This window comes from Hoplias malabaricus, chromosome 13 (genome assembly GCF_029633855.1).
Source record: "Hoplias malabaricus isolate fHopMal1 chromosome 13, fHopMal1.hap1, whole genome shotgun sequence".
Taxonomy (NCBI): domain Eukaryota; kingdom Metazoa; phylum Chordata; class Actinopteri; order Characiformes; family Erythrinidae; genus Hoplias; species Hoplias malabaricus.
This window is the reverse complement of record NC_089812.1, coordinates 27494782-27519121: the sequence shown is the minus strand read 5'-3', so window position 1 is coordinate 27519121 and position 24340 is coordinate 27494782. Positions and strand designations below refer to the sequence as shown.

The 24340-nt window shown below is 36.6% G+C and overlaps 1 protein-coding gene across 4 annotated transcripts; it reads left to right on the top strand.

Moving 5' to 3' along the window:
• The first annotated feature begins 3968 nt into the window (after positions 1 to 3968).
• On the top strand, positions 3969 to 23505 carry atp6v0a1a (ATPase H+ transporting V0 subunit a1a). 4 transcript variants are annotated; one of them, XM_066641727.1, is made up of 22 exons: positions 4063 to 4100; positions 4875 to 4972; positions 7238 to 7394; positions 8115 to 8193; positions 8333 to 8430; positions 8745 to 8873; positions 9792 to 9871; positions 10493 to 10619; positions 10751 to 10833; positions 10949 to 11042; positions 14056 to 14268; positions 15743 to 15893; positions 16412 to 16551; positions 16902 to 17065; positions 17329 to 17419; positions 17537 to 17655; positions 17879 to 18095; positions 18433 to 18540; positions 19065 to 19172; positions 21441 to 21558; positions 21690 to 21861; positions 22154 to 23505. In XM_066641727.1, exons 3-22 carry the CDS (start codon positions 7278 to 7280, stop codon positions 22245 to 22247), a joined length of 2502 nt encoding a protein of 833 aa, XP_066497824.1. In that variant the 5' UTR covers positions 4063 to 4100; positions 4875 to 4972; positions 7238 to 7277; the 3' UTR covers positions 22248 to 23505. The 4 variants fall into 4 exon arrangements, with proteins under 4 accessions (XP_066497823.1, XP_066497824.1, XP_066497826.1 ...); XM_066641726.1 differs by lacking the exon at positions 4875 to 4972 and having other exon boundaries at positions 3969 to 4100; XM_066641729.1 differs by lacking the exons at positions 4063 to 4100; positions 4875 to 4972 and adding an exon at positions 4266 to 4284.
• The last annotated feature ends 835 nt before the right edge of the window (positions 23506 to 24340 follow it).

Here is a 24340-nt window from a genome sequence, read left to right as displayed (position 1 = left end):
AAAAAGTCTGCTTATTTGCAGCATCACAACTGAGAAGATTCTTAATCTTGGATGAGAAATGGCTATATTCAGATGACTGTCATAATATGAGGAAAGCTAAGCACAGTGAGATTCATTGGTGAGATTCCTGAACTCTGTCTCAGGAGCCACATCTCAGAAGCAGAAGCCTTTAGCTAAAGTCTTTTTTCTCTTTGTTTATAATCTGGACATTGTATAGGAGAAAATATAGAGATATTAAGTAGACCTCATTTTTTCCTATCTATAATGGAATATTGGAATATGGAATAAAGGGGTCTAATATTGTAAAATTGAGCATGTATGTTCATTCTAATTCCAAACATATATTACTGATGTTATCATGAACAATTGAATAAGCAGTTCATTTCCCATAGTGCATTGGGAGCCTGTCAACTAACCTTAGACCGTTTTCTGGAGAGCTGATTCATATCAGTGCTCTGTCTCTGGAGAAATTCCACACATTAATAGGTCTTAACTGTACTGGTTTGTCTTCTAAGAATAAGAATGTCTCTTTTTTTATGGACCTCATTCAAATTCAACTTCACAGAGATTACATAACATCAGCCTGGAATCCAGACTCGGGACCAACACAAGCACAGAGACTAAAAGGTGAATCAGTCTAGGTTTATTTGAAGTTTTTTCTGGCCCAGATATGCCTAAAGAAAAACGTAGAAAGTAATTGTGTTTGAAATAAAATATATTTGTTTTAAAAAAGGCCTGTTGATAGTAATTTTCCATGATCTTTCCCATAATAAGTTTAATTAGTATAATTTGATTCAACAGACGTTCAAGGATCTCAGAGCACTACCACAGTATTACAGATGTGATTCATTTTGCTCAGTTTCTAAGATCAGCATCCATCACCTGATTGAAGTTTAATATAGTTGTATGTAAACGTTTGGGACCTCCTGTTCACATGACATATTTTGATGATTTTCTAAATTAAGTACACATCCTGTATAATATTCACATGTTCATTAAGTGCACAATTACCCCTTTACACATTTACTGAATGCTTCAATTACTTTAATAACGTTAATTAGTTATTTTATTGCAGAATGTAATTAATTGGAAATCAAAGCATCAATCTGCTCTGTGTAAGTTATAGTACATTTTATATTTTATGGGTTTTTCCTTCCAAATTATACATCTCAACAAAGAATCAAAGCCTGGGAATTAAAATGTTCATAAAAGTGCAATTTTTATATTTTCCTAAAATGTAAAACAAAAATACTTCCTAGAGGAAACTTTGAATCAAATTTACAACTATTTTACCATTATCCAATGGTTATTTTGGGCAGTGAATAAAATGCCTGTATTTGTGTTGTGGACATGGCGACCTCTGATGACCTCACAGTGGGTATGTTTCTCTGTGAAGGGCATTTTCACATCAAACTTTTTCGAATGACATTGTTTACATTTCAGCTACTAAATTATGCGGAAATTTTAGTGGAACTCCCCTAGTTTGCTGCCGCAGTTGAGGAAGGTTGTGGTTAGGACTCCCAGGAGAGGTGGATTGAGGGCTCTGGCTGGTCATAATCATCTTATTAGATAAAGTTTCTTATTATTGACTTCTTTCTGTATTTATGTATGTGGTGCATCATCGCCCCGGTGTGGTCATTGACTCTCATTACACGTGTGAGTGCCTTTAAGAACTGACTTCATCCTAAAGATTATAAAATAAGTAAATACACCAAGAAATAAAGACAATGGCATTTTTAATTTGCATATTTTAGTGTCTGTTACACTTTTGCTGACCACATTATGAATAATTTACTCAGAAAACAAATTTAAAACACACAGACGCATTAATAACTAAATATTATTTCAAGTCTCACTGTATATACACTCTTTCTAGAGAGTCTAGTGTTTGTTGCAGTTTTTCCCACTCTAAGTAATCCTAAACCTTCAGTGTTTGTTTGATTAGTTCATGTCCAAGCAACAGTAGAGTTAAATGAAAAGTTTAATCAGAGCTTTGGTGGTCCCAGTTCTTAAGCAAAGGGGTTAATAAGTCAACAGTAAATTTATCATAACTTGTAAATAATAGCAAATTTGACTGGACAGTACACAAATGAAAGTTGGTCTCTGACTTTTGCACAGTGCTGCATTTCATCTCAGTCGTACTTCCAGGAAGAGTGTCTTACATCTGATGCCTGGTCATCATTTCTCGTAACAGAGATTTGTAGGTCGCCTTCTCTTGAGTCTAATTCTGAAAGATGACCTATTACCCAATGTCCTTCAGGACACCAACAGATGGCAGTGTCACTAAGCACAGGCCCATAGGTTTCACTCACGCATGTGCTCACTTGCCTAGTTCAGATTACATGTTGACAAGCACCATGACTACAATCTACTGTAATCATATACAGTCTGAATATCAAACATCTGAAGAGAGAACATGTGCCCAGCTTTTTATCTAGGGAGCTGTTTTAAAATATAAAAACAAGTAGCCTAGCTACACACAGAAGTAGCAGATTGAAGCCAACATTTTGAACTTATTTTATTTTTTTGAAATTAGTACGTTACTTTATAGAGTCAGAAACCACATAATCCATTTTGAGAGTTAACTACAGTCTGACAACTTACATGTGAAATGGCTTGTAAGATACACAAAGACAGGAGGACAGTGAATATTTCCACAATTGTTTTTCATGTTATAAAACTGCTATTGTATTGACAGCTAGAAACATGGATTAAATCTATATTAAACATGACTGTGTCCATATTGGCTGCCTATTCAGTGGATAATAAAATGATTCACTGAGAGAATAGAAAGGCAATTTGAATTGGGTTGAAAAGAAAGAAACACAAAAAATATTTATAATTATTATAATTCGTTTCTGTTTGTTCCTGGCAAAAGAAAAATACTTATTGTTGCTTTAAATAAACGTTAAAAAACAATATTATTTTTGCTCTTGTAGTTTGTAGTCTATAACGCTTAAGGGAAAAAAATGGGTGTTTTTTCATGAATAGGCCCATCTCACAGAGTGGCAGAGCTTCACTAAATGTTCATTACAGTGTTAACATATCCCTGCTAATCTTCCTGGCCTTTCTCTCTCAGTCCTGCCAGCCATATTTCCTATTAAACACACAGTGGCAGATTCTTCTCTCTGTGACTTCTTAACCTTTACTGGCTCATATGACCCTCTGAGCTGTAAGCTACTGTAACCAGGCTGACTAGGACCTTCATTCATCTTTTAAAATGTTTTGATTTTCAACTGTGTCCTTTGTAGTTTAAACTGTGATGAAAACTAATGATCCACATAGTGATATTTTAAAATATATCATAGAAGTGAATAAGACTTTTAGGTAGACTGCAAAATCTAAAGTGATTTACTTTGGGCCCCTAATTTAACCAACCTTCGTAACAACGTAATAATAAACATGTAGTTAACCCTCAGTAGACCAGTAAATTAAATAATCACATACCACAATTTTTATAAAACTTGGTATTTCACAAAAAGCAATTATAATCGCAGCCAACAACAACTGTACAAGAACTTACATAAACTATTTGTGGTATAGGAGCGTGAGATGGAAAAAAGTGAAAGGAGTGATTCACTGATGAAAGACAAGAAAAATAAGACAACAGCACCAAAGCTGTCTGGCCACTGGACAGGAGGAAAAACTATATATTATATATTCATTAGTTTTTTTGTTTACATTGTACTAGACCTTTCTGCAAAAGCATTACAAGGTAATGTCAAGATGTCCTAAACCCACCACTGGTTCCCATTTTCGGTTCTGGTTTCTCGTTAGTAAGGGAGATTTTCCTACCACTGTTGCTCAGTGTAAATATTTTTAGAATCTATTTCTCATTTGATTTTTTCTCAATGTTTTTGAAGAATGCACAATTAATTTGAACTGAACTAGGTACATGTTAATATAGATTTATTAAAATAAGGATTGAGTCTTATACTCTTAACATTATGTGTACCTGTACAGGTGAGCTAGTTCGGCACATGACCCGTATGTACCTCCCTCTGACATCACGTCGGTGGTCAGCTGATGCTCAGCGGACTCCAGCGGATACAGAGAAATAGGGAGGAGAGACTCTTTAATTCAGCTGGAAATACTATATTGTGAGTAAAACAACCTAGCATATTTACCTTAATATCTAATATGTATGGTTCATCTGTTTGTGGCTAATATTCTGACGCTTTTAGAGGCACTAAATGCTTTAAAAATTTGAAAGAAGCTGTCATAAGTTCTCATTAACGTTAACATGTACAGCGTTAGCTAAGTGGCTAACTTCGCTAATATGATGTAAGCTCGTTAAAAATGTATTTTGTGGGTTGGTTTGGTCTTATTTTCCAAGTTTAGTGTTGGTTTTATTTATAAACTGGATGTTATCGCTGTAATTAACCCTGTTTCCTGGAGAAAATGTTGAGAGCGACTTGTTGAGGTAAAGCTCGTGTTGACAGATGACGTTAGCCTGTTAGCTCGTCTTCTTATTTACATTGTATGCTTTTGGCATTTTTAGAGAGTTGGTAAATTTTATTTATGAATTTAGGCATTGAATCCGTCTTAAACTCCTTCAGGACCTTTATGTTAATATATTAATTGTTAAATAGTGATATTTCTCTAAATTTAAAATGATTTTCTAAATTCGAGGCCAATGGAGTAAAATATATGTATGGAATAAAGGTTCTCATGGAAGTTGTAGCCGTATTTTCATTATCATTGTTGGAATATTTACTGTGGTGAATGTAACAGTCCGTCTCTGCTGTCTAGCAGAACAAAAATCGGTGATCATTCTGTGGAGAATGAATGCTTTTGAACACTTAAGACTTTAAGTCTATTATCCAGTAGTATTACTACTATTGCAGTAGCATGACTCACGTTTATGTTTACAGGTTTCCACATCTCGTCTGCGCCTTAAAACCTTTGGTTGTGTGTGTGTGTGTGTGTGTGTTTGTGTATGACTTTACTTGTACTGAATTAAAGAGCAAAGGTGAGTAGAAATTGTCATTCTTTCTTTGCACCAATAATATTAGGCATGTCTTCGTATAACTTTAGTATTAAAGACTCCTCTAGTGGGAAGTTATTTGCCTTGTTAACATGTCAGTGTGAATGGATTTTGTTATATGCTAGAAAATGTACCATGCATCATTAATCTAAAGAGTCAGTATAGTCGACTCACAGGCAGGGGCTTTCAAGCTTCAGGGTGTGGTGTGGGTTTAAATGGAGATAGCAAGAGAAATACTACAATATGCAGGACTACTCCAGGAACAGGACTGGTATCACGAGAGCTTGTGATCTGTCTGATATTGGCTGCAGAGAGTGGAAAAAGTGCAGAGCGTACAGGGCTCAGCCTGTTGAATTATTGAATGTACCTGTATTGTACCTGTATTGAATGTACCTTGCATATTCCATGACACTCACACAAACCAACAGGTTTATAATCAAATTGGCACTGTTGAAAAACATCAGACCTGTAACTATGGCATGAGATTGTAATCTGTGGCTGTAGAACATGGTTGTTACATGTAAAGTGTAGCTCAAATGCAGTGGTGTTTGAGAGATGAGCTTCTAGTGCCTGGTACGGGCGGTCATGTGGTGCAGGTCTAATCTCTAATCTCTGGTTTTTCCTTAGACTGAAAGTCTGCCATAGTGTTTGTAATGTTTTTTCTACCGCACATTAACATGCTTAAAAAATATAAATAAATATCAATTTTAAAAAGGCTTATAATTTTAACAGAACGAAAATATGTAGTCTGATGTCATTCTGGCCTTAGTTTTGAATACAGTGCCTAGATTGTCACACACAGACTCTATTTTGACAAAACTGTGCAAACCTGATTGATTTTAACGCAACAGAATTGTCCTAAACTCAAGTGTAGCTTGACGATATTACAAAATTCTCCTTAGACTCAGATGAAACTGTATATGTTTTGCTTAAATCTAAATCAGCGTTCGTCATCTTATGATCTAACACTTTGTACGCGTAACATATATGTACTCAGCTGCTTCCATCATTTCTTCTGCTTTACCTTTCTTCTAAGTTGTGGATCAGCATTAAGCTACGGCAAAGCTCAGCTATGTCCCCTAAGGGATCAGTACTGATGTGTACCAAATGCCCCATTGTATTTTATTTTTTGTTCTAAATGCCAAGTACATTTTCCCACAACTGCATGTGCTATCACATGCTGAAGGAATGATAAGACATCAGGGGAGCATGGGATTCCACACATACATGAGTCTTCTTAGTTTGTGTGTGTGCTTTATCTATAAAAAAAAAAGCCTATCTATATAAAAGCCTTTAGATAGATTCATTCATGGGTAGGGAAATAGTAAGGGATAGTTGTTTGTAGACTCTGTATAATTTGCCTGAATTGTGTTTATGTGGTTTTTGAGGCTTCTAGAATTACTTTGATATACTCAGACAAATGAGCTGTGAGAAATGATCACAACTAATAATGTGATTTTTATCACACAGCCCACAACACGTTTAATTTTTACTGCAGTTTTGACTGGGTGTATGATATAAACAAATTAAAATCGGAAAATCAAATCTTACTGTAGTACTGTTTGTTTGCTTATTTATTATTATTATTATAATTATTATTATTATTTTCCCTCTTCCCTCTGCAATTAGAATTGGTTCATTTTGGTTTTCCCTGCTGTGTGTCAAGCCACTACTGCAGAGTCTTTCACTAAAGTTCTAGTTATGAATATATATAAGGGCAGCTGCAAAGATAGAAATTATGTAAATGGGTCAGATAAAACACAGCAGAGTATTTTAGATCCTGAAGTATGTTTTAGTAGCATGTATACTTGAAAACAGTTAGTATAATGTGAATATGTTATAGGGTTAAAAACTAGAGATGACAAGCAGCCTGATGTATAACGTGAATTTAAGCTGTTTATGTCAATTTAAAACTGGCAGTGGACGAAATCTAAGTGTAAGTGTTAATATGTCAGTTTTCAGCTTTGGGTTAATGTGTAGTATGAGTCTTATAAAACCCTCCCTTCCTTCCTGTCTGTAAAACGCACAGAGCTTGCAAAGTGCAGCTATTGCAAACTTCACACTTCAGACTCAGCACCTTTCGGTTTAAATGGTCTGTTCTGCTTGGTAATTTACTGTGTTTTATTGCTGTTTTTTTTCTAATGTCTGTCTCATCTGTAACTGAAACTGTTGTCTTTGTGGGAGTTGTGTGCATTGACATAAAGCTGTTGGTTCTGACTACGTCATTTAATCATTCATGCTCTTTTTCAGGCATTTCTGGGTGGTGTGTGGTGATAAAGCATAGTACATCATGGGGGAGCTGTTTCGTAGTGAGGAGATGACTCTGGCACAGCTCTTCCTGCAGTCAGAGTCTGCATACTGTTGTGTCAGTGAGCTTGGGGAAATTGGCATGGTGCAGTTCAGAGATGTGAGTACATGCACCGATAAGGCCATCTAAATGGATAAATGAATAATAAACACATGGCATAACTTACCTCACAAGGTGCCTTCCATTTATTCTGTTTCAGTAGCCCCCTGTTTTTTTTTTTTTGTTTTTTTTTTCAGTCTGATTAAAAATTTGAATAGGCTATCAATTATTTTACTTTAGTTTTGTTTTATTACAAACATATAACGACTTTCAACATCTCTTTACTAAACAGATTGTAAACAGCTTACTATTATTTTATTTACATACTACAGTTTTTGTGCTCTGCTGCATCATGCTAAATACATACAACAAAGCAAGCAACTCTGAGCTTTCTGTCACAATGACCCTTCAAGAAAGCACAGTTCAAGTCACCCAGTTATCTCATAATAAAGCACTGAAAAAAATAAAAACATTTAAGAGACCAAATGTTTCTTTTTTCTGCTTTGTGTAATTTTCTAACTCAATCTGGATCTATTATTTATAGACACTTAATAAAACTCTTAATAAGCATTTGTATTTTAATGTTGTTTGTAATGTTCTAATGTTGTTTTTACTTTCTGAGTCTGTCAGGTGAAAATGGCTTGTTTAAATATACCCTACTTAGAATATTAAAATTTTTAAGTCAAAATTGAATACTTTAAAATTGTATTTGGAAATATGTTGCTGATCATTTATTTGGTATTGACTCTGTTAACTTTATTTGTTCGGTATATATCACAGTTAAACCCCGATGTGAACGTTTTCCAGAGGAAGTTTGTTAACGAAGTGCGTCGCTGTGAGGAGATGGACCGCAAACTGAGTGAGTCATCAATTCCAGGACTTTTCATATTTCCACAGAATTATTCAATACTATGGAGAAATTCAAAAGATGTTTAGACCGTCTTTCATTTCACTTAAGGTCTTAAAAGCTAAACCTATTTTTCTCACTTTTTCATCAGGATTTGTTGAAAAGGAGATAAAGAAGGCCAACATAAGCATCCTAGACACAGGGGAGAACCCAGAGGTCCCTTTCCCTCGAGACATGATTGACTTGGAGGTAATATGGCTTAAAAAAATTGCTTATCCAGTTTCATAGAAACCAAATTCTAAGACCTCGTCATTAAACACATTCAGTCTGAGAGCACAGATTCTACAGTGCACATTCACGTATGCTAAGTGTTCATTGTACATGCCACATACAATTGTCACATGCCTCTGCACAAAGTGCTCTACTCCTGATAGCCAAATGCCCATAGGTTCACTGCTGAGGGCCCTGCTGTCTTTTTTTGAATGCAGTTTTAATGGTGTTTTTCTTCATCTATAGCTAATCATGTTTTCATAAACTGATTTATTTGACATCGCATTGTGCAGGCCACATTTGAGAAGCTGGAGAATGAGCTGAAAGAAATCAACACTAACCAGGAAGCCCTGAAGAAGAATTTTCTGGAACTGACTGAGCTTAAACACATTCTCAGACGCACACAACAGTTCTTTGATGAGGTCTTGAACCTTTTACTTCTCTTCCTCTTTCCAAACCTTTAGTTTTTCCTATGACATGTTGTTTTTGAAAAAGAGCTGATGGAGTTACAGAACATCCCCCCCCCATGTTGTTTAAAACCAAACCTAAGCTTTCAGTCATGTGTTGTAATGATTTTTATGGACTAATTCCACCATGAGTAATCATAGGAAAATGCATAACAAAATTCTAACACGTTGTAACATTGCATGCAGATTTCCAAACAAAATGTCAGCCTATTTATTACTGAGATCATTTTTATGGAAAAAAAAAATCTTACAAATTGGTCATTCATTCACCACAGCGCTCTAATTTCTGTGACCTTTGGCCAGAAATCATGTCACCTCGATTTCCAGGTGAACGTTATAAGGTTATTGTTACTTTTATAAGTTAATATGGGCTATTGTGAGTGTAAATCAGTTAGCTGTGTGTCTGTGTTATGTACCTTTTATTTTTAATCAGTGACTTGCAATTAAAACAGTTCTTAACAGAAATTAACTTCTATGAACTTTGTGGTCATATTAAGTAACTGCATGCAGGAATGTCTTCAGATAAACTTAGGAATGTAAAAATATATAGCTCATTAAACCTGGCTTCTGAAATCAGATTTAGCAGTTATTCAGCTTATTAAAGACATGCAGTCATTTTTTTACACTGTGTCTATTGCTCTGCATCTAAGAAAGTAAAATAAAACCAAAATATATTAGCATGAGGCAGTACTTAACAGCACAACAATTAAAATAAAATGCAAACAAGAAAATGGTAAAAATATAAAAGAAATAATTATAAAAAGCATAACAATAATAAACATAAGGTGATTAAATGTATTCATTCTTCTGTTCTGTCTCTCTCTAAATGTCTGCCTCTTCTCTGCCTGACTCCATTTGTCTCTGCATTCACAGATGGAAGACCCTTCCCTGTTGGAGGAATCGTCCACTCTTCTCGATCCAAATGAAGTTCGTGCAGCTCCACTAAGGCTGGGGTGAGTTACAGGTTCTGTAGTTTTGTGAACTGTGATTGTGTAAAGAATTATTCTGTGTATCTGTAGATATATAAACAAAAATGATCAGAAATCTGAATCAACCCACAATTCCCATGGCAGTGCATCCTCTTTTTACCTGATATAACGTATCAGAGCTTAGTCTGGGCCAAATACCTGTTGCTGTTTTGGTTCATGCTCAATTTTAGCACCTTGCTCCTCAATTTTGAGGGGTAATTGAAAATACATATATCCCCCCCACCTGCTGGTCAAAACTGGTATAACACAGTGTTAACCATTAGAAAAATATTTTTTTTACCCTTCAATATAAATATTGTGGGACTTAGACTAAGGAACATGATTTCAATATTTATTTGAAAAGATAACTTCTGTAGTGTCTTACAGGATAGTGTAGAAATAAATGTTTTAGGTTACATTCCATGCAGTGCCATTTAAAGAAGTTTAAACCGCCATGGTGTGCAGGTTTGTGGCTTTCTCAAAGTTTGCAACAAATACTGCAAAGACGAACATTATGATAATAAATATATTTATTTAAATTGAACATTATTCAGTGAGTTATAAACAAACTCAGTGTAAATATAATTCATCTGTGTGTAATTGCAGGTTTGTTGCAGGTGTGATTGGCAGAGAGAGGATCCCCACCTTTGAGAGAATGTTGTGGAGAGTCTGTCGTGGAAATGTATTCTTGCGGCAAGCGGACATCGAGGAGCCACTGGAGGATCCCACAACCGTAAGCATCTTTCCAGCAGCCTGAGCAGAGCTGGGCTTTGTTATTTTTACTGATGTCTGAATGTTGCTTTATAAATGGATCTCAATAAAATATCACTGACAGTTATCTCTTTGAATTTTTTTTTTTTTCAGGGTGATAAGGTATACAAGTCAGTGTTCATCATCTTCTTCCAGGGAGATCAGCTGAAGAATCGAGTGAAGAAGATCTGTGAAGGGTACAGAGACTCATCTACTGTAGTGTAGATTTACACTCCTTTAACTGACATGGCTTTGCCAGTTGAGGTTATCAGTGTCTCTGAAGTGGTGTGTGTGTGATTATTTTGTCTCCAGGTTTCGCGCTTCTCTCTACCCCTGCCCTGAGACTCCTCAGGAGAGGAGGGAGATGGCAGCAGGGGTGAACACTCGTATCGATGATCTCCAAATGGTACGAGAGACGTGTATTCAGACATACACATTAACATAGATTACGTTTAGCATTTTATTATCAAATTAGAAAATATTTAGATTTTTATACTCTGCGTGTTTTTTTTTTTAAATTGGCAGCTGCTGAACAAATGCTGCATTATTATGGCTGATCAACACTGTGGGCTTTGTCCTGAATGGTCCAAATAATCTATGCAGCAGTTTACCGCAAACAGTGTACAGACCATTATTGAGAATTGATTCGGTTAGGCACATGTATATACACTTAGTGACAGCTGAATTGAACCATTTACAGAAACATTTTTGTCTATATCTGTTTTCTTTTCAATTCTTTGCCTTGCCTATGTGACTGCTAATGTTAGCACCAGACTGAAATGCCATCATATTTCATCAGTGAGTCACAGACGGCTCTTGCTGGGCTTGTTTATAATGGGGGTAATAGTGTTTGGGATAATAGCCCATCCAAGTATGTTTGTCAGGGCCTTTTTAGGAAAGGGAAAGGCTTAATGCCACTGGGTGTGTACTGTCTACTGCAGCCCACACACATAGTGACCATACCTGCAAAGACTCCCTTTTGCAATTCCACATACACGCATGCATGGGGTGTCTCCCTAACACCTGCTTAAACTCATACACAGCAGAACTGCCCACACACTCTAGAAAGCTGGTTAAAAGCCAGAATAAAGATACATTATATCACCTCGCCAGCTTCACATCAAGTATCATCTGACAACTAACTGCCTGATGATCCATGCTCATACTTCCACGCCTCCCCACAAGAGGGGTGTCACAGTACAGGTGTTGTGCAATTTGACCATTTTTAACAATTTTTACTCTAGCTGTTCCTGGCACAGTGTAAATCTCTTGGAAGACTCTTGGAAAAATATTAATAATTCAGAAGTAATTTACTGTAATTTGGGCCTGACATACAGTCTTATACAGTATCAGACTTTTCTCCCATGTCTTATCCCCACTGTTCGATTAAAACACTTGTTCTGAAAAGAGACAGCCCAAAACTGTAGTGGGGTAAATGTCAGCATTCATTGTGTGAATTAAACATCCTCCTGGCATTAACCAAAAATAAAAACAAAATATTCTGTGCTTTTTATTGTATTGCATTCTGGTGCAAATACCTCATTATATATCATAGTCATGAAAATTGTTTCATCACACCCTTTACTCCCCAAACAAATAGTCACCAATCTACCTGCAAAATAACTCTGAGAATGACAGGCAGTGTTCTCTATATACCAAGGGAATGTAATTACTTTTTTTCTCATTACTGCACCTATCCAGATTAAAACTAATTGTGTAACATGTACAAAGTGACATTCCTGTCATCATGCATGGACAATGTGTTTGTGACAGGGACCCCTCCGTGCATGAACAAGCTTACACCTAGGTGTTGAATTAACGATCAGTTCTATACATTAGTAATTTTCTGTTCATAGGCTACGAATATATTCGCTGCCAATATATTGTACACCCTTTGTGTCATAACTGTTCATATGTCTGTTTGTACAGTGGTTCCCGACCTTGTTCTTGGAGTACCACAGTTTTGTTTATTTTAGTATTTTCATTCTTGCAACATTCAACTTAAAAGCTCCAAGCTTAGCTCAGTAATTTGCTCAGGGAAAACACCAAATGTGCAGTGCTAGGAGTCCTCTGGAACCCAGTTGGGATCCATTGCTTGCAGTAGGCCTGAGGAGTATGAATTGATACGTGCTTTGGGAGAGACAGAGACAGATGGAGAGACAGATGAAGATGCCGCTGCTCTGGCAGGTTCAGGGAGAGCGAGTAAAGCTGTATAAATCTTCCTGCCACGCCTACTGCTGTCTCAGAGGGGCTGAGACAGCAGGGGTTCGCTCTGTGTGGGTGAAGGCCAGACAGCTCAGTGTGGTGAGTGTGTGGGCAGTGCTGGGTATTAAGACTGGCACCTGAGCTGTCTGGTATGTGCTGATCTGCTGGCAAAGTCTCTCTGTCTCTCTCTCTGTCTGTCTGTCTCTCTCTCTCTCTCTCTCTCTATAACGCACTTCACTTACTCATACCATTCTATCTTTTTAACTTTGCCTCTCTCACCCACACAATCTCTTTTTTTTTACTCTCACTCACAGTCTCTTGTCACTCTCCATGCTCATCACTCTCACTCTCCATTACGTCCATGCTCATATTCACTCACAGTTGACTCACACTGACCTACTTGCTACTGTAGTCATTCACTCATTTTCATTCCTTCTCCTTCTCTCTCTCTGATATATTCCTTATATACATTTTGTTCCATTTTTTTCCTTCCTGGCAGTGCCTATGGTGAGATTCTTCAGTTCTCCTAAAATAGACTGTTAGTACACTGCACTGTTTATTCTGACTCAGCCCCATGTTCCATAAGTAATCTCTGCTGGGGAAACCAGGGAGTCTCATACAGCCATACATGGATCCTGAAAATTAGAAAGGCTTGTGTTGTTACACAGGATCAAGGAAAGCATGAGAATCATGCATTGTTAAATACGGCTTGCCGTCAGCTGTCCAACAACTTGTTAACTCAAATTAGAGGCATATTAGTTTTTTGCCATATTTGTACTATTAATTGAACTAGTATTCTAATGTACGTACATGAAACATCCAGTAATAAGAGCTGCATCTTACATCAGTGTATTATCTCTATTCAAAGAAAACACGTAGTCTTCATTTTTGTACTGTCATAAAAAATGTACTGCCATAATCTTATGAAAAATTGATTAAAAAAAAATGGCGCAAACCTGCTTTGAGGAAAATCTATACACATTTTCATTGCACTGAAAATGCTTAAAAATCACACATTTCAAAGCTCCAAAACATTCTTACATTTTCATTGCACTGAAAATGTAAGAATGTTTTGGAGCTTTGAAATGTGTGATTTTTAAGCATTTTTAGTCAAATGTTATAGTAGTTCAGCACCACATTCCACACCTAGTGCTCCATGCCTCATAACCATCTTCCACTGAAGACGGTTCTAACCGTGGGCTGTTTTCTTGCAGGTCCTCAATCAGACAGAGGATCACAGGCAGCGTGTTCTACAAGCAGCCGCTAAGACGGTGCGTGTATGGTTCATCAAAGTGAGGAAGATGAAGGCCATCTACCACACGCTCAATCTCTGCAACATTGATGTCACACAGAAGTGTCTGATTGCTGAGATCTGGTGTCCTGTGTCTGATCTGGATTCCATTCAGTTTGCTCTGCGCAGAGGCACGGTAAAGAGATGACCTTAGATGGAACTTTTAAGTAATTAATGTTAATAATCACCTTTGTATTTCTTTGTTCACATTTAAACATTAAGGGGTATTTGTTCACTTTAAAAAGCATAGGTGAAGATAAGCGTCATTAGAATGTAGGTATTTCTTTAACAATATGTAATTCACTAACAATATGGTAAGTGTATGAATGCAGCGTTCACATAAGAGGTTGGGGGAGCAGTGAAGGAAAGGCACTGTCCTCCTCCCTCCACAGTTCAAGTGCCCCTGAGACAGTCAACTGACCCCAACTGCTCCCCATGTGCTGGCAAGGTGTGCCCACCACTTTGCGCATGTGTATTCATTGCTCCTAGTGTGGGTGTGTGTGGGTGGGTCTTCACTGCAATGGTTGGGCAACAATATTAACAAAAAATATAGTATGTTTATCATGTTTTTATCACATAAAGAGATCATACAAATTGAGTGATGAAAATTCATTGAACAGAATTCCCACTGTCAGTCAAAGCAAGTGGCTGAATGTTTAAAAAAAAAAATTTTAAGATAAACTTTTGGATAGTCATATAGCTTAAATTTATGTTGAAGGAATAGCTGTGAAACAAGGGCCCACATGCTATTTATGCACACGTTTGTAGCATTTCTAATGCCATCCCGGACCTTAGGATTTGACCCTAGTTCAGAGTTTAACTTGTGCCTTTTAATGCATGTGCCTTATTTATGCTCATATCCTCATATTTTGCTTTTGGTACAGTGTGGACGGTGGTATGTTAGTGATGCTAGCAACCTAGACATACGCATAGTGTAAGGGTCAGAGTACACTTAAATATTAACCTTGTGATAAGCAGCGCTTAAGAGGATTACTTGCTCACACACTCAAGCTGCCTGTCCTGATCTCTGTCTTTCTGGGTTTCTCACGCTTGCATGCTCCTTCTCTTTAAAGCATGACATGCCTACCACCCAGAAGGCTGAGAATAAAGCGTTGCCAATTATAAAGCACTTCATGTAGCCTACAGTGCATTGCAATATTTATTTACTATATCACCACAGGAAACACATCACAAGCAGTTGTCCATTTTAACTTGTAAATTGTAGCTTGATTAGCATTTCCTAATAAAACAATGGAGCCATCACATAAGGGTTGTGGACTGGAAAGCAAACAAGTAGCTTACAAGTGTCATGCAGGGTATTCACCCTTATTTAACAAGAGGCTATTTATATATAGTGGCCTTATACACCCCTCATAGACCCACCCACACACACAGACTGAGCCAGATATTTGTCTTCTTTCAAATATACTTCAGCTGTTATTTTAATGTATTAAAACAATTGTCATCAACATTTGATCAACAATCAACATTTTAAATAACTCAAATTCTAGTGGTTGTCAACCTAAATTTTCTTCTTGTACACTGAGGTTATTATATAACAAGGGAACTCTGACCTTGGCTCTAACAGATACTTTTGTTTGTTTCTGTAGGAGAAAAGTGGTTCCACTGTTCCCTCCATCTTGAACAGGATGCAGACCAAACAGACCCCACCTACCTACAACAAAACCAACAAGTTCACATCTGGCTTCCAGAACATTGTTGATGCCTATGGCATTGGCAACTACCGAGAGATAAATCCAGGTAACCACTCCAACAGTTTTCACAGCCTCCTGGCACATGAATGTGAACTTCTCCATAATGTGTGTGCCAGCCAGTGAAAGTGAATGTTTCCTACTGTAGAATGTGTCATGTGGTTGTGTGCAGTTGAGGCATGTTCCTTCACAAATGTCATCTGTTGTGTTGGGTTTGATGTTTTCTACATTTGTTAACTTTATGGAAAGTTAATAAGTTCTTTGTCCCAAATGTCCTTAATCTTATGATAATTTCTTTTATGCTATTATGTCCAACTGCTCCCAGCTAGCTATATTTAGTAAATGCAGTGTACACTAGCACTGCTTTTCATTGGAACATTTACAAGCAAACCTCATACAATATAGCAGTATAGGTTTGTTTTTATTTATACATGAAGACATGTACAGAAGAATGTACAATCTTTAAATATCTGTAGACACTTGTTAAAACTAATCCTGTCAAATATTACTATGTTCTTATATTTTATGCAAACCTTATTGTGGCTCATTGTGTTGATTCATTATCAGCTCCCTATACCATCATCACATTCCCCTTCCTGTTTGCCGTCATGTTTGGGGATCTGGGCCATGGCATTCTCATGACGTGCGCTGCTCTATACCTGGTACTGCGAGAGAGCCGCCTTTCTGCCCAGAAAAATGATAATGAGGTATCATATCTTCATCCATCCATCTTACCATCCATTCCTTTGTTCATCCTTCTATCCTCTTCTCACACTTGTCTTCCATCAGTTTGAAGCAAGAGTTCCTTGTGGTCATTCTAGATGATAGTTATTTAGTATTTCTTTTTTTACTTCAGACTTGTTTTGCTTTTAACTATTTTCTGTTTTTGTTGGAAAATGCAAAACCATCTGTTTTTTTTTCCTTTGTTATTGACAAGAGTTGAAACTCCAGAGGAAAAAAAAACGATTGACACAGGCAAAAACCCAAGAAGCATTTGTCATTCATCTCTGCCCTTGTTTCTTTTTCTCTCTCATCTCACTCTCTCTTTCATTCCCAGATGTTTAGCATGGTGTTTGCGGGCCGTTATATTATCCTGTTGATGGGGATATTCTCAGTCTACACTGGCATCATATATAATGACTGCTTCTCAAAATCACTGAACGTGTTTGGCTCCAGCTGGAGTGTACGTCCAATGTTCACAGATAAAGGAGGCAACTGGACGTGAGTTTTACTTTAGACTCTGTATAAAATTCTATCCTCCTTTTGCTTCTTTCTAACATGGATTAGATAAACTGATGTTGAATCATGTGGATTTGTCCAGATCTAATCCTCCTTCATATAATTTTAAATAGCCATCACCCAGGGAAGATTTCTTCTGTTATTTAAAACCACATGTGGCTCTGTAACATTACATACATTTTTATTAAAATGTGTGCTGAGGTGTTGTATTGTTCAAAGCTGAATAAACAGTGTTCTCTCTGTAGGTTCCAGACCCTGGAAGGAAACAAGGTGCTACAGGTAGACCCTGCAGTCCCAGGCGTTTTTGGGGGGCCCTACCCCATCGGAATAGACCCAGTAAGAAGACATGTTTTCTTTTGGACCTTTTCAGTTTTCATTACTTTTCTTTTAGCTGGACCTATGATTAATTAATGAACTATTTAAAAAAAGATCACAATTTTCATCCCCTCACAGATCTGGAACTTGGCTACAAACAAACTGACCTTTCTAAATTCCTTTAAAATGAAGATGTCTGTAATCTTGGGAGTTATTCACATGCTGTTTGGAGTTACTCTAAGTCTTTTCAACCATATGTAAGTTCATATTCCTTTTTCTGTCCCATCTTCTAAATTCTTCTTAAGCTCACACTAAAATCTGTCATTTTCCCAGTTTGTATATATTCTGTGATAGGTCTTATAACCTCTGCATCATAGCAGATCTGCTTTTTTGAACAAATATCAGGAATTAGTTTAATAAAGTTTAATTTGCTCCGATTTAGCTTTACTGAGAGATATTGTGTATATCTTTTGCTTGTAGCTACTTTAAGAAGCCTCTGAACATCTGGCTGGGCTTCATTCCTGAGATTGTTTTTATGAGCAGTCTCTTTGGATACCTGGTGATACTCATCTTCTACAAGTGGATTGCCTACAATGCCAAGATTTCAAAAGATGCCCCAAGCCTCCTCATCGCTTTTATCAATATGTTCCTCTTCAACTACAATGACCCTACCAATAAACCACTGTACAGAGGACAGGTTTGTTACATTTTATAGCTACTGTGTCAGGGTTCAAAATACTGTGCTAAAGTCAACTGAGAAAGTAATATGCCGTTTATCTTAATGTTAAGCATTAGTTTGCTCAGAAAAACAATAATATAGTAAAGAGTGTAATACTAATAGTTAGTAGCAATATTTTAATGTTGGTCCATGTTCATTTAAATATTGCCTGACCTGTTTTACATAAGAAGGACCCTCCTTTTGCAGCTTCTGTAAATAGTGTACATGTCTGAAAAACAGTAAGACTGAAGGAGTCATCTACTGTGAATCTAAAACTTGGTTTGAATTTCCATTTCTCTCTTCTTATCCTCTACAGATGGTAATACAGTGTCTGCTGGTGGTCATTGCTCTTGCCTGTGTGCCATGCATGCTCATAGTAAAGACGCTGATTCTGCGTAGAGAGTACCTCTGGAGAAAGCACCTTGTAAGGGGTTAAATCTCTTTAATAAACGCATGCAATTGTCTTTATGCAGTGTTATGTATAAACCGGTCAGCCACAACCTTTTTCTGCACCCATTGTCCACGCATTATTTTATTAGCTCCACTAAGCATACTGTAATACTATAGAGTTCAGCAGAACCACCCCAAGGCAGCAGTGTTTTGGGGGCTGTAGTATTATCAGTACTGCAGTCACAGTAACACGTGGTGATGTCTTAATGTGTGTTGTGCTTGTGCAAGTGGATCACAGCACAACACTGCACTGCTGTTGAAGTTTCTAAACACTGTGTCCACATCATAGTTCACTAGGTTATTTAGTTTAGCTGTTGCTGTACAGACTATTTTAGTCACTCGTATTTCTGTCACAAGTGTGTGTGTTTGTATATGTTTATATTTTGGCAGCTGAGTTAAAAGAAAAAAGAAAAATTAAACAAAAAAATAAAATAAAATAATAAAAACACTGCAAACCCAAAGAGAACCCATTTGGCCTGTGGCCTTCTCTGTCTTCAGGGCACGCAGAACTTTGGAGGGATTCGCGTAGGAAATGGTCCAACAGAGGACGAAGCAGAGATCATTCAGCATGACCAACTTGCACAAAATTCTGAGGATGAGCCAGAGGTGAGACCAAATTACACTCCTCTCAATTGACTAATTTAAAAAGAATAATAATTAAACAGTCTACCCGCTGAACTGTATTTTTACTGGCTTGGGAAACACCTAAGTTATTTTAATAGATGTAAATACATTGGCAGTTAGTGTGTGTTTGGTTATCCAGTGATGCTGTGTTAGCATCATTTTGAAAAGATATGATTTAATTTAATGCATTTTGAAGGAAGCCTATTCTGGCCTTCACCCTTTCAGCTTGGGGTGATTTGGAACCGCCATAAACAAAACGCTGAGAATTACTCACAATTACTCACATCAGAACACATCATCTCATCCTCACATAAATGTATAACACAAAATACATAAAGCAGTCTGTGTATAATGTGTTATAGGTACAGTGGTCACAGTGTATTATGTGAAAGCCCAGTAACAAGTGCATCTCTACAGAGTTTTGGGGGCAGGGGTGGGTAAAGGAATATATGATGACCTTTCATGTTTGGGTGAGTTTTATGAGTATGTGTCATGATAAATACTCAGTGCCAATGCTGAAAAACCTTTATACTTATTTATACAAATGTAATATTATTAAAGCACTCTCTGACCTCTGTCTGTGTTCAAATGCATTAATAAATCAACTGCACTTTAATCTTTCAGTGAATGATTTGTTGTTTTATGTCAATGTCAGTTTTTTATAAAGCATATTTAAAAACATGAACTGTCCAAAAAGCTTTACAAAATAATGATTTATTTAAATTTCCTTGCAATGAGGAGCAAAGCCTGATTCATTTTGTGTATTTCTTTATATTTTTGCTGGATAATGTTGTCATTTTATTTTAGTATTTTTTTTTTTTTTCATATTTTTTATTGCTTATCATCTATATGATAAATAAAAAAAAAACCTGGTTAAGTGATCACTTGATTAAATTATCTCTAGACTAATTTGTGACTAATTTCAGGTCTAGCGTTTGAGGAAGCAATAATTTAAGTGCTGATTTCCAGTAATATTTCTTTCACAACTGTAGTTCAGTGTATTGGGAGATGTCCCTGTAGTCAGCTGTGGGGTAGCTGGTGGTCATTCCTGTCAGTGAGTCACTAAGAGAGTGTCCCGCATACCAGCTATCGCTCTAAAGTTGGTAGGCCCCATTTTAAACACCCACCACTCCAGTATCCCGTAGCAACCAGCTTGATAAACAAACAACAAACAGAACTTGTGTACATGCTTGGGATTTGAATTTGAGAGTTAAAATTACACAGTTGTTGTTCAATTGAAAGCGCAAAAACTTCATGTTAAGATAGTTAGTTAATAATGTTTATAATAATATAATTATTAAGGAGGTTAATAATGTTCTGTAACTAAACAAGAGATTTTAATAGCAATCTATGTGGTTGCTGTCTTTCTAACTACTTTCCTCCTTTTTTCACTTGATCTTTGTTTTTAGTTTAATTTGGGGACCTGAACTTTATTTATTTATTTATTTATTTATTTATTTACCCCCTCAGACTGAAACTAAAATTTTTCTCATCTCTTTGTCCTTGTCACTTTCTGAGCACTGTTACTAACCCACCTTGAATCCTTTGTGTGTATGTTTCTGTGTGTGTGTGTATGTGTATGTCCAATTACTTTTCAAGCAGACAGAAGAGGAAGTGGTAAGAGCTGAAAGTCTTTTCGCTATGAGTGTGACTGAGTTTTGAATTGTGTCTGAGTGCGTGCATCATCTCCTCTGTCTCAAACTCGTCTCTTTTTGTGTTCGGTTATGGACGTGTGTATGTTTTGGTTGGTTGTGTTTCTCTTCTGGTGGCTGTGTTCAGTCTGTGTTGGCTGTTGCTTTTCTAGCAAGATTTTAGGGTTAAAATCACTGCTAAACCTTTTAAGTGGTGCCTCTTTAATTTGGTGTAAAAGAAATCATTACAGAGTCTGGTACCCAATATACTTCATATGATAATGTGCCAAATTGTGTGCCAAATTCTAACAACCACTACTGCTCTGATTTATAGCTGTTTGGCAAACTGACAATGTGATTGTGATTGTAGGCTTCTGATCAGGATATAATTGAGGGAAGCATGTAAGACTTAGATACATAAATATAGGTAGTATACTAATGTGTTTTCTTTCTTTCTTTCCTTTATCTTTCATTCTATCTTTCTTTCTTTCTTTCCTTCTATCTTTCTATCTTTCTTTGTTTCTTTGTTTCTTTCTTTCTTTCTTTCTTTCTTTATTTCCCTATCTATATGCATGCACTAATTCTTAAATTTTCTGTTGCTCTTTCTCTCCACCTGTAGTTTAATTTTGCAGACGTTGCTGTGCATCAGGCCATCCACACAATAGAGTACTGCTTAGGTTGCATCTCAAACACTGCATCTTACCTTCGGCTGTGGGCCTTGAGTCTAGCTCATGCACGTGAGTAACAAGGACACGCACATTTTACTGCAAAAAATAAAAGTGTGCACTTTATATTTTAGCACATTCACCATTGTTTTATTAAAAAAATTTTTTAACATTAGGAGGTTCCTGTGTCCTCTTTTTCACAGAGCTGTCGGAGGTCTTGTGGTCAATGGTCATGAAACTTGGATTCTCCCCTTCAAACATTGGTTTCTCCTTTGTCATATTTATCATTTTTGCCTTTTTTGCCACACTGACAGTGTGTATCCTCCTGATAATGGAGGGCCTGTCAGCCTTTCTTCATGCTCTAAGACTGCATTGGTGAGTCTAGACCTATAAGTGTACCTGTTTTAATCTTTAGCTCACATTATCTTTACCTTTCTGCTTGTGAACGAAATGAAACGAGTGTTTACGTTCTGCTATCTTTGTCTGAATATGTGCTAATACTGTAAACTGTTAAAATGTCAGAATGAATACGTATGTCTCTCTGTCGCCCCATAGGTAAACCCAGACATATGCTTAATATGCCTTAAGTCTCAGACCACCAGGGAAATAAATGTATTAGTTTTAGTTTAGTTATTTGACATCTCTCTCTGTCTCTTTTTCCCTCTAGGGTTGAATTTCAGAATAAGTTCTACACTGGTCAGGGCTTCAAGTTCATGCCTTTTACCTTCAGCAGCATCCTGGAGGGAAAGTTTGAAGACTAGACTGCTGTCAAACAAGGTCAATGGAATGATCCAAATCTGATTCAGTCAGATTGGTAGAACTGTCTGTAAAAGTTTTCAGAGATTGTCTGTCTGTTTTTAGCACCAGCTATGAGAGAGATATATTGCAAGATCCACATTATTTATTCTGTTTTTACGGGTGTGTTTATGAATGCGTCCTGTATTAGGTCCTGCGTGTATGGAGAAGTATATAATTAACTGATTATAGACTTGATGGTTTTGCCTTAAAGCAGGAATGGAACTGTACTGTAATGTTCTGTCTAAAGGCTGTAAATCATTCTGGATCACTTTTACAGTTCTCATGTTTAGAAAATGCATTCTAAATTCAAGAAATTTAAATATGTTCGTAAGAAATGTTATTACACCACGCTACTAAATAAGCTATTTGGCTCATCCACGCAAAGGGGTTTCATTGTATTCCTGGCTTTGGTTTGTTTTTTGTTTTCTTTTTGTCGTCTTTGTTGTGTGTGTGTTTTTCCTTCATGTTTTTTCACTAGAGCTTTGCTTCCTTCAATTTTGTCTTGCCTGTTAAGTCTTTGATGTGTTTTTGTGGATTCTTTCCATCTTTGAGCATTCCTACTCCTACTCTTTGTTGCCCCTTTAATTAAAATCACTCAAAGTTTCTGAAAGGGAAGTGATTAAAAATTCCTGTTTTTATTGAATGCAGTTTCCACATACGCTTTCACAAAAATTGTCACTATGTAATAAACACTCATTATTATTATTATTATTATTATTATTATACATGATGCTCTGCTTCATATCTAAGCCTAGTAATATATCACAAAGCAGTATCTGTGTGCTGCGATTGGTTTAGATAATTGGTTGAACATGATGTGGTTTCAAAGTAATCTCACTGCAGGTTAATATTAACTGTCCAACCCATGCATTCATAATTGCACTGTCACTGATGCTTATTAGACATGTTTGTTTTGGTTATTCCTTGTAGTGTTGTGTTTTGGAGTCCAATTTGGAGTCCAATAAGAAGCACTGAAAAATCACCTTTGATCATATGTCAGGCTACAAATCTACACTCGAAAGATAGCATTAATTTCTGGTTGTTGTTGTTGTTGTTGTTGTTGTTCATATTTGATGTGTGTTTTTCTTTGACTTACCTGATGTATTGCCAGTTGGAGACAGAATTAAAGAGTGGTGAGGACTTAGGTTTACACATAATATGCAGTAAGTAAAGGGATTATAACTGGATGTCGTGTATGTGTTTATCAATAAAGTGCTAGGATGGGAATTAAGCCTTTAGTTTTTCCTTCATTTTTTGTGTGCATGTTTCCTGAGACTATAGTCAATCAGTCATACAGTGATCAAAGTTAAAAACACCTGCAGGTGCACATACAAATAAATAGCAGAGATGCATTGAAGACATATGTGTAAGATGTTATAGTTTTAGATATAGCATTTGTTCCATCCATTCAACCACCCACATTGGTGGTTTCATTTTGTAAAAACAAATATAGAATTTAATGATCTGATACAATCCAATAAATGCAAGGCAAAATAAAAGTGAAAAATGTATAGAATTTTCAAGATACATTTGAATCTTAAAATATTCCACAATAAGCAGGTGAACTGTAGGGAAACACTGTCGACGTGCCCTCAGACAGAATGGCTGGTGAAACTGTCTTGCTGACTGTAGTGAATTCAACCAAAAGGGCTTGGGAGCACTTTAGAAAAACTCTTGTCACATAACACTGCAGTCCACTGCTACATCAAGAAATGCAACCTACAAAGTACAAAGCCACACATTTATTGTAGAAAACCTAATGGGCCCAGCTCATCTTAGATTCATCCAAAACACAGCCATATATATATATATATATATATATATATATATATATATATATATATATATATATATATATATATATGTGTGTGTGTAAATAAATCTTATGTTTTCAGTGCTAATGGCACAAGGGGCCATACAGAGTGTTACCAGCAATAGATGCAAATACCAACATCTCTCATGGTATGGGAATTAATTGAATTCTCCATTGATGTAGACAGGAACATTGGGTTTTTAGAGTCTCATATACTCTTAACCTGGGAAGTCTATGGTTATT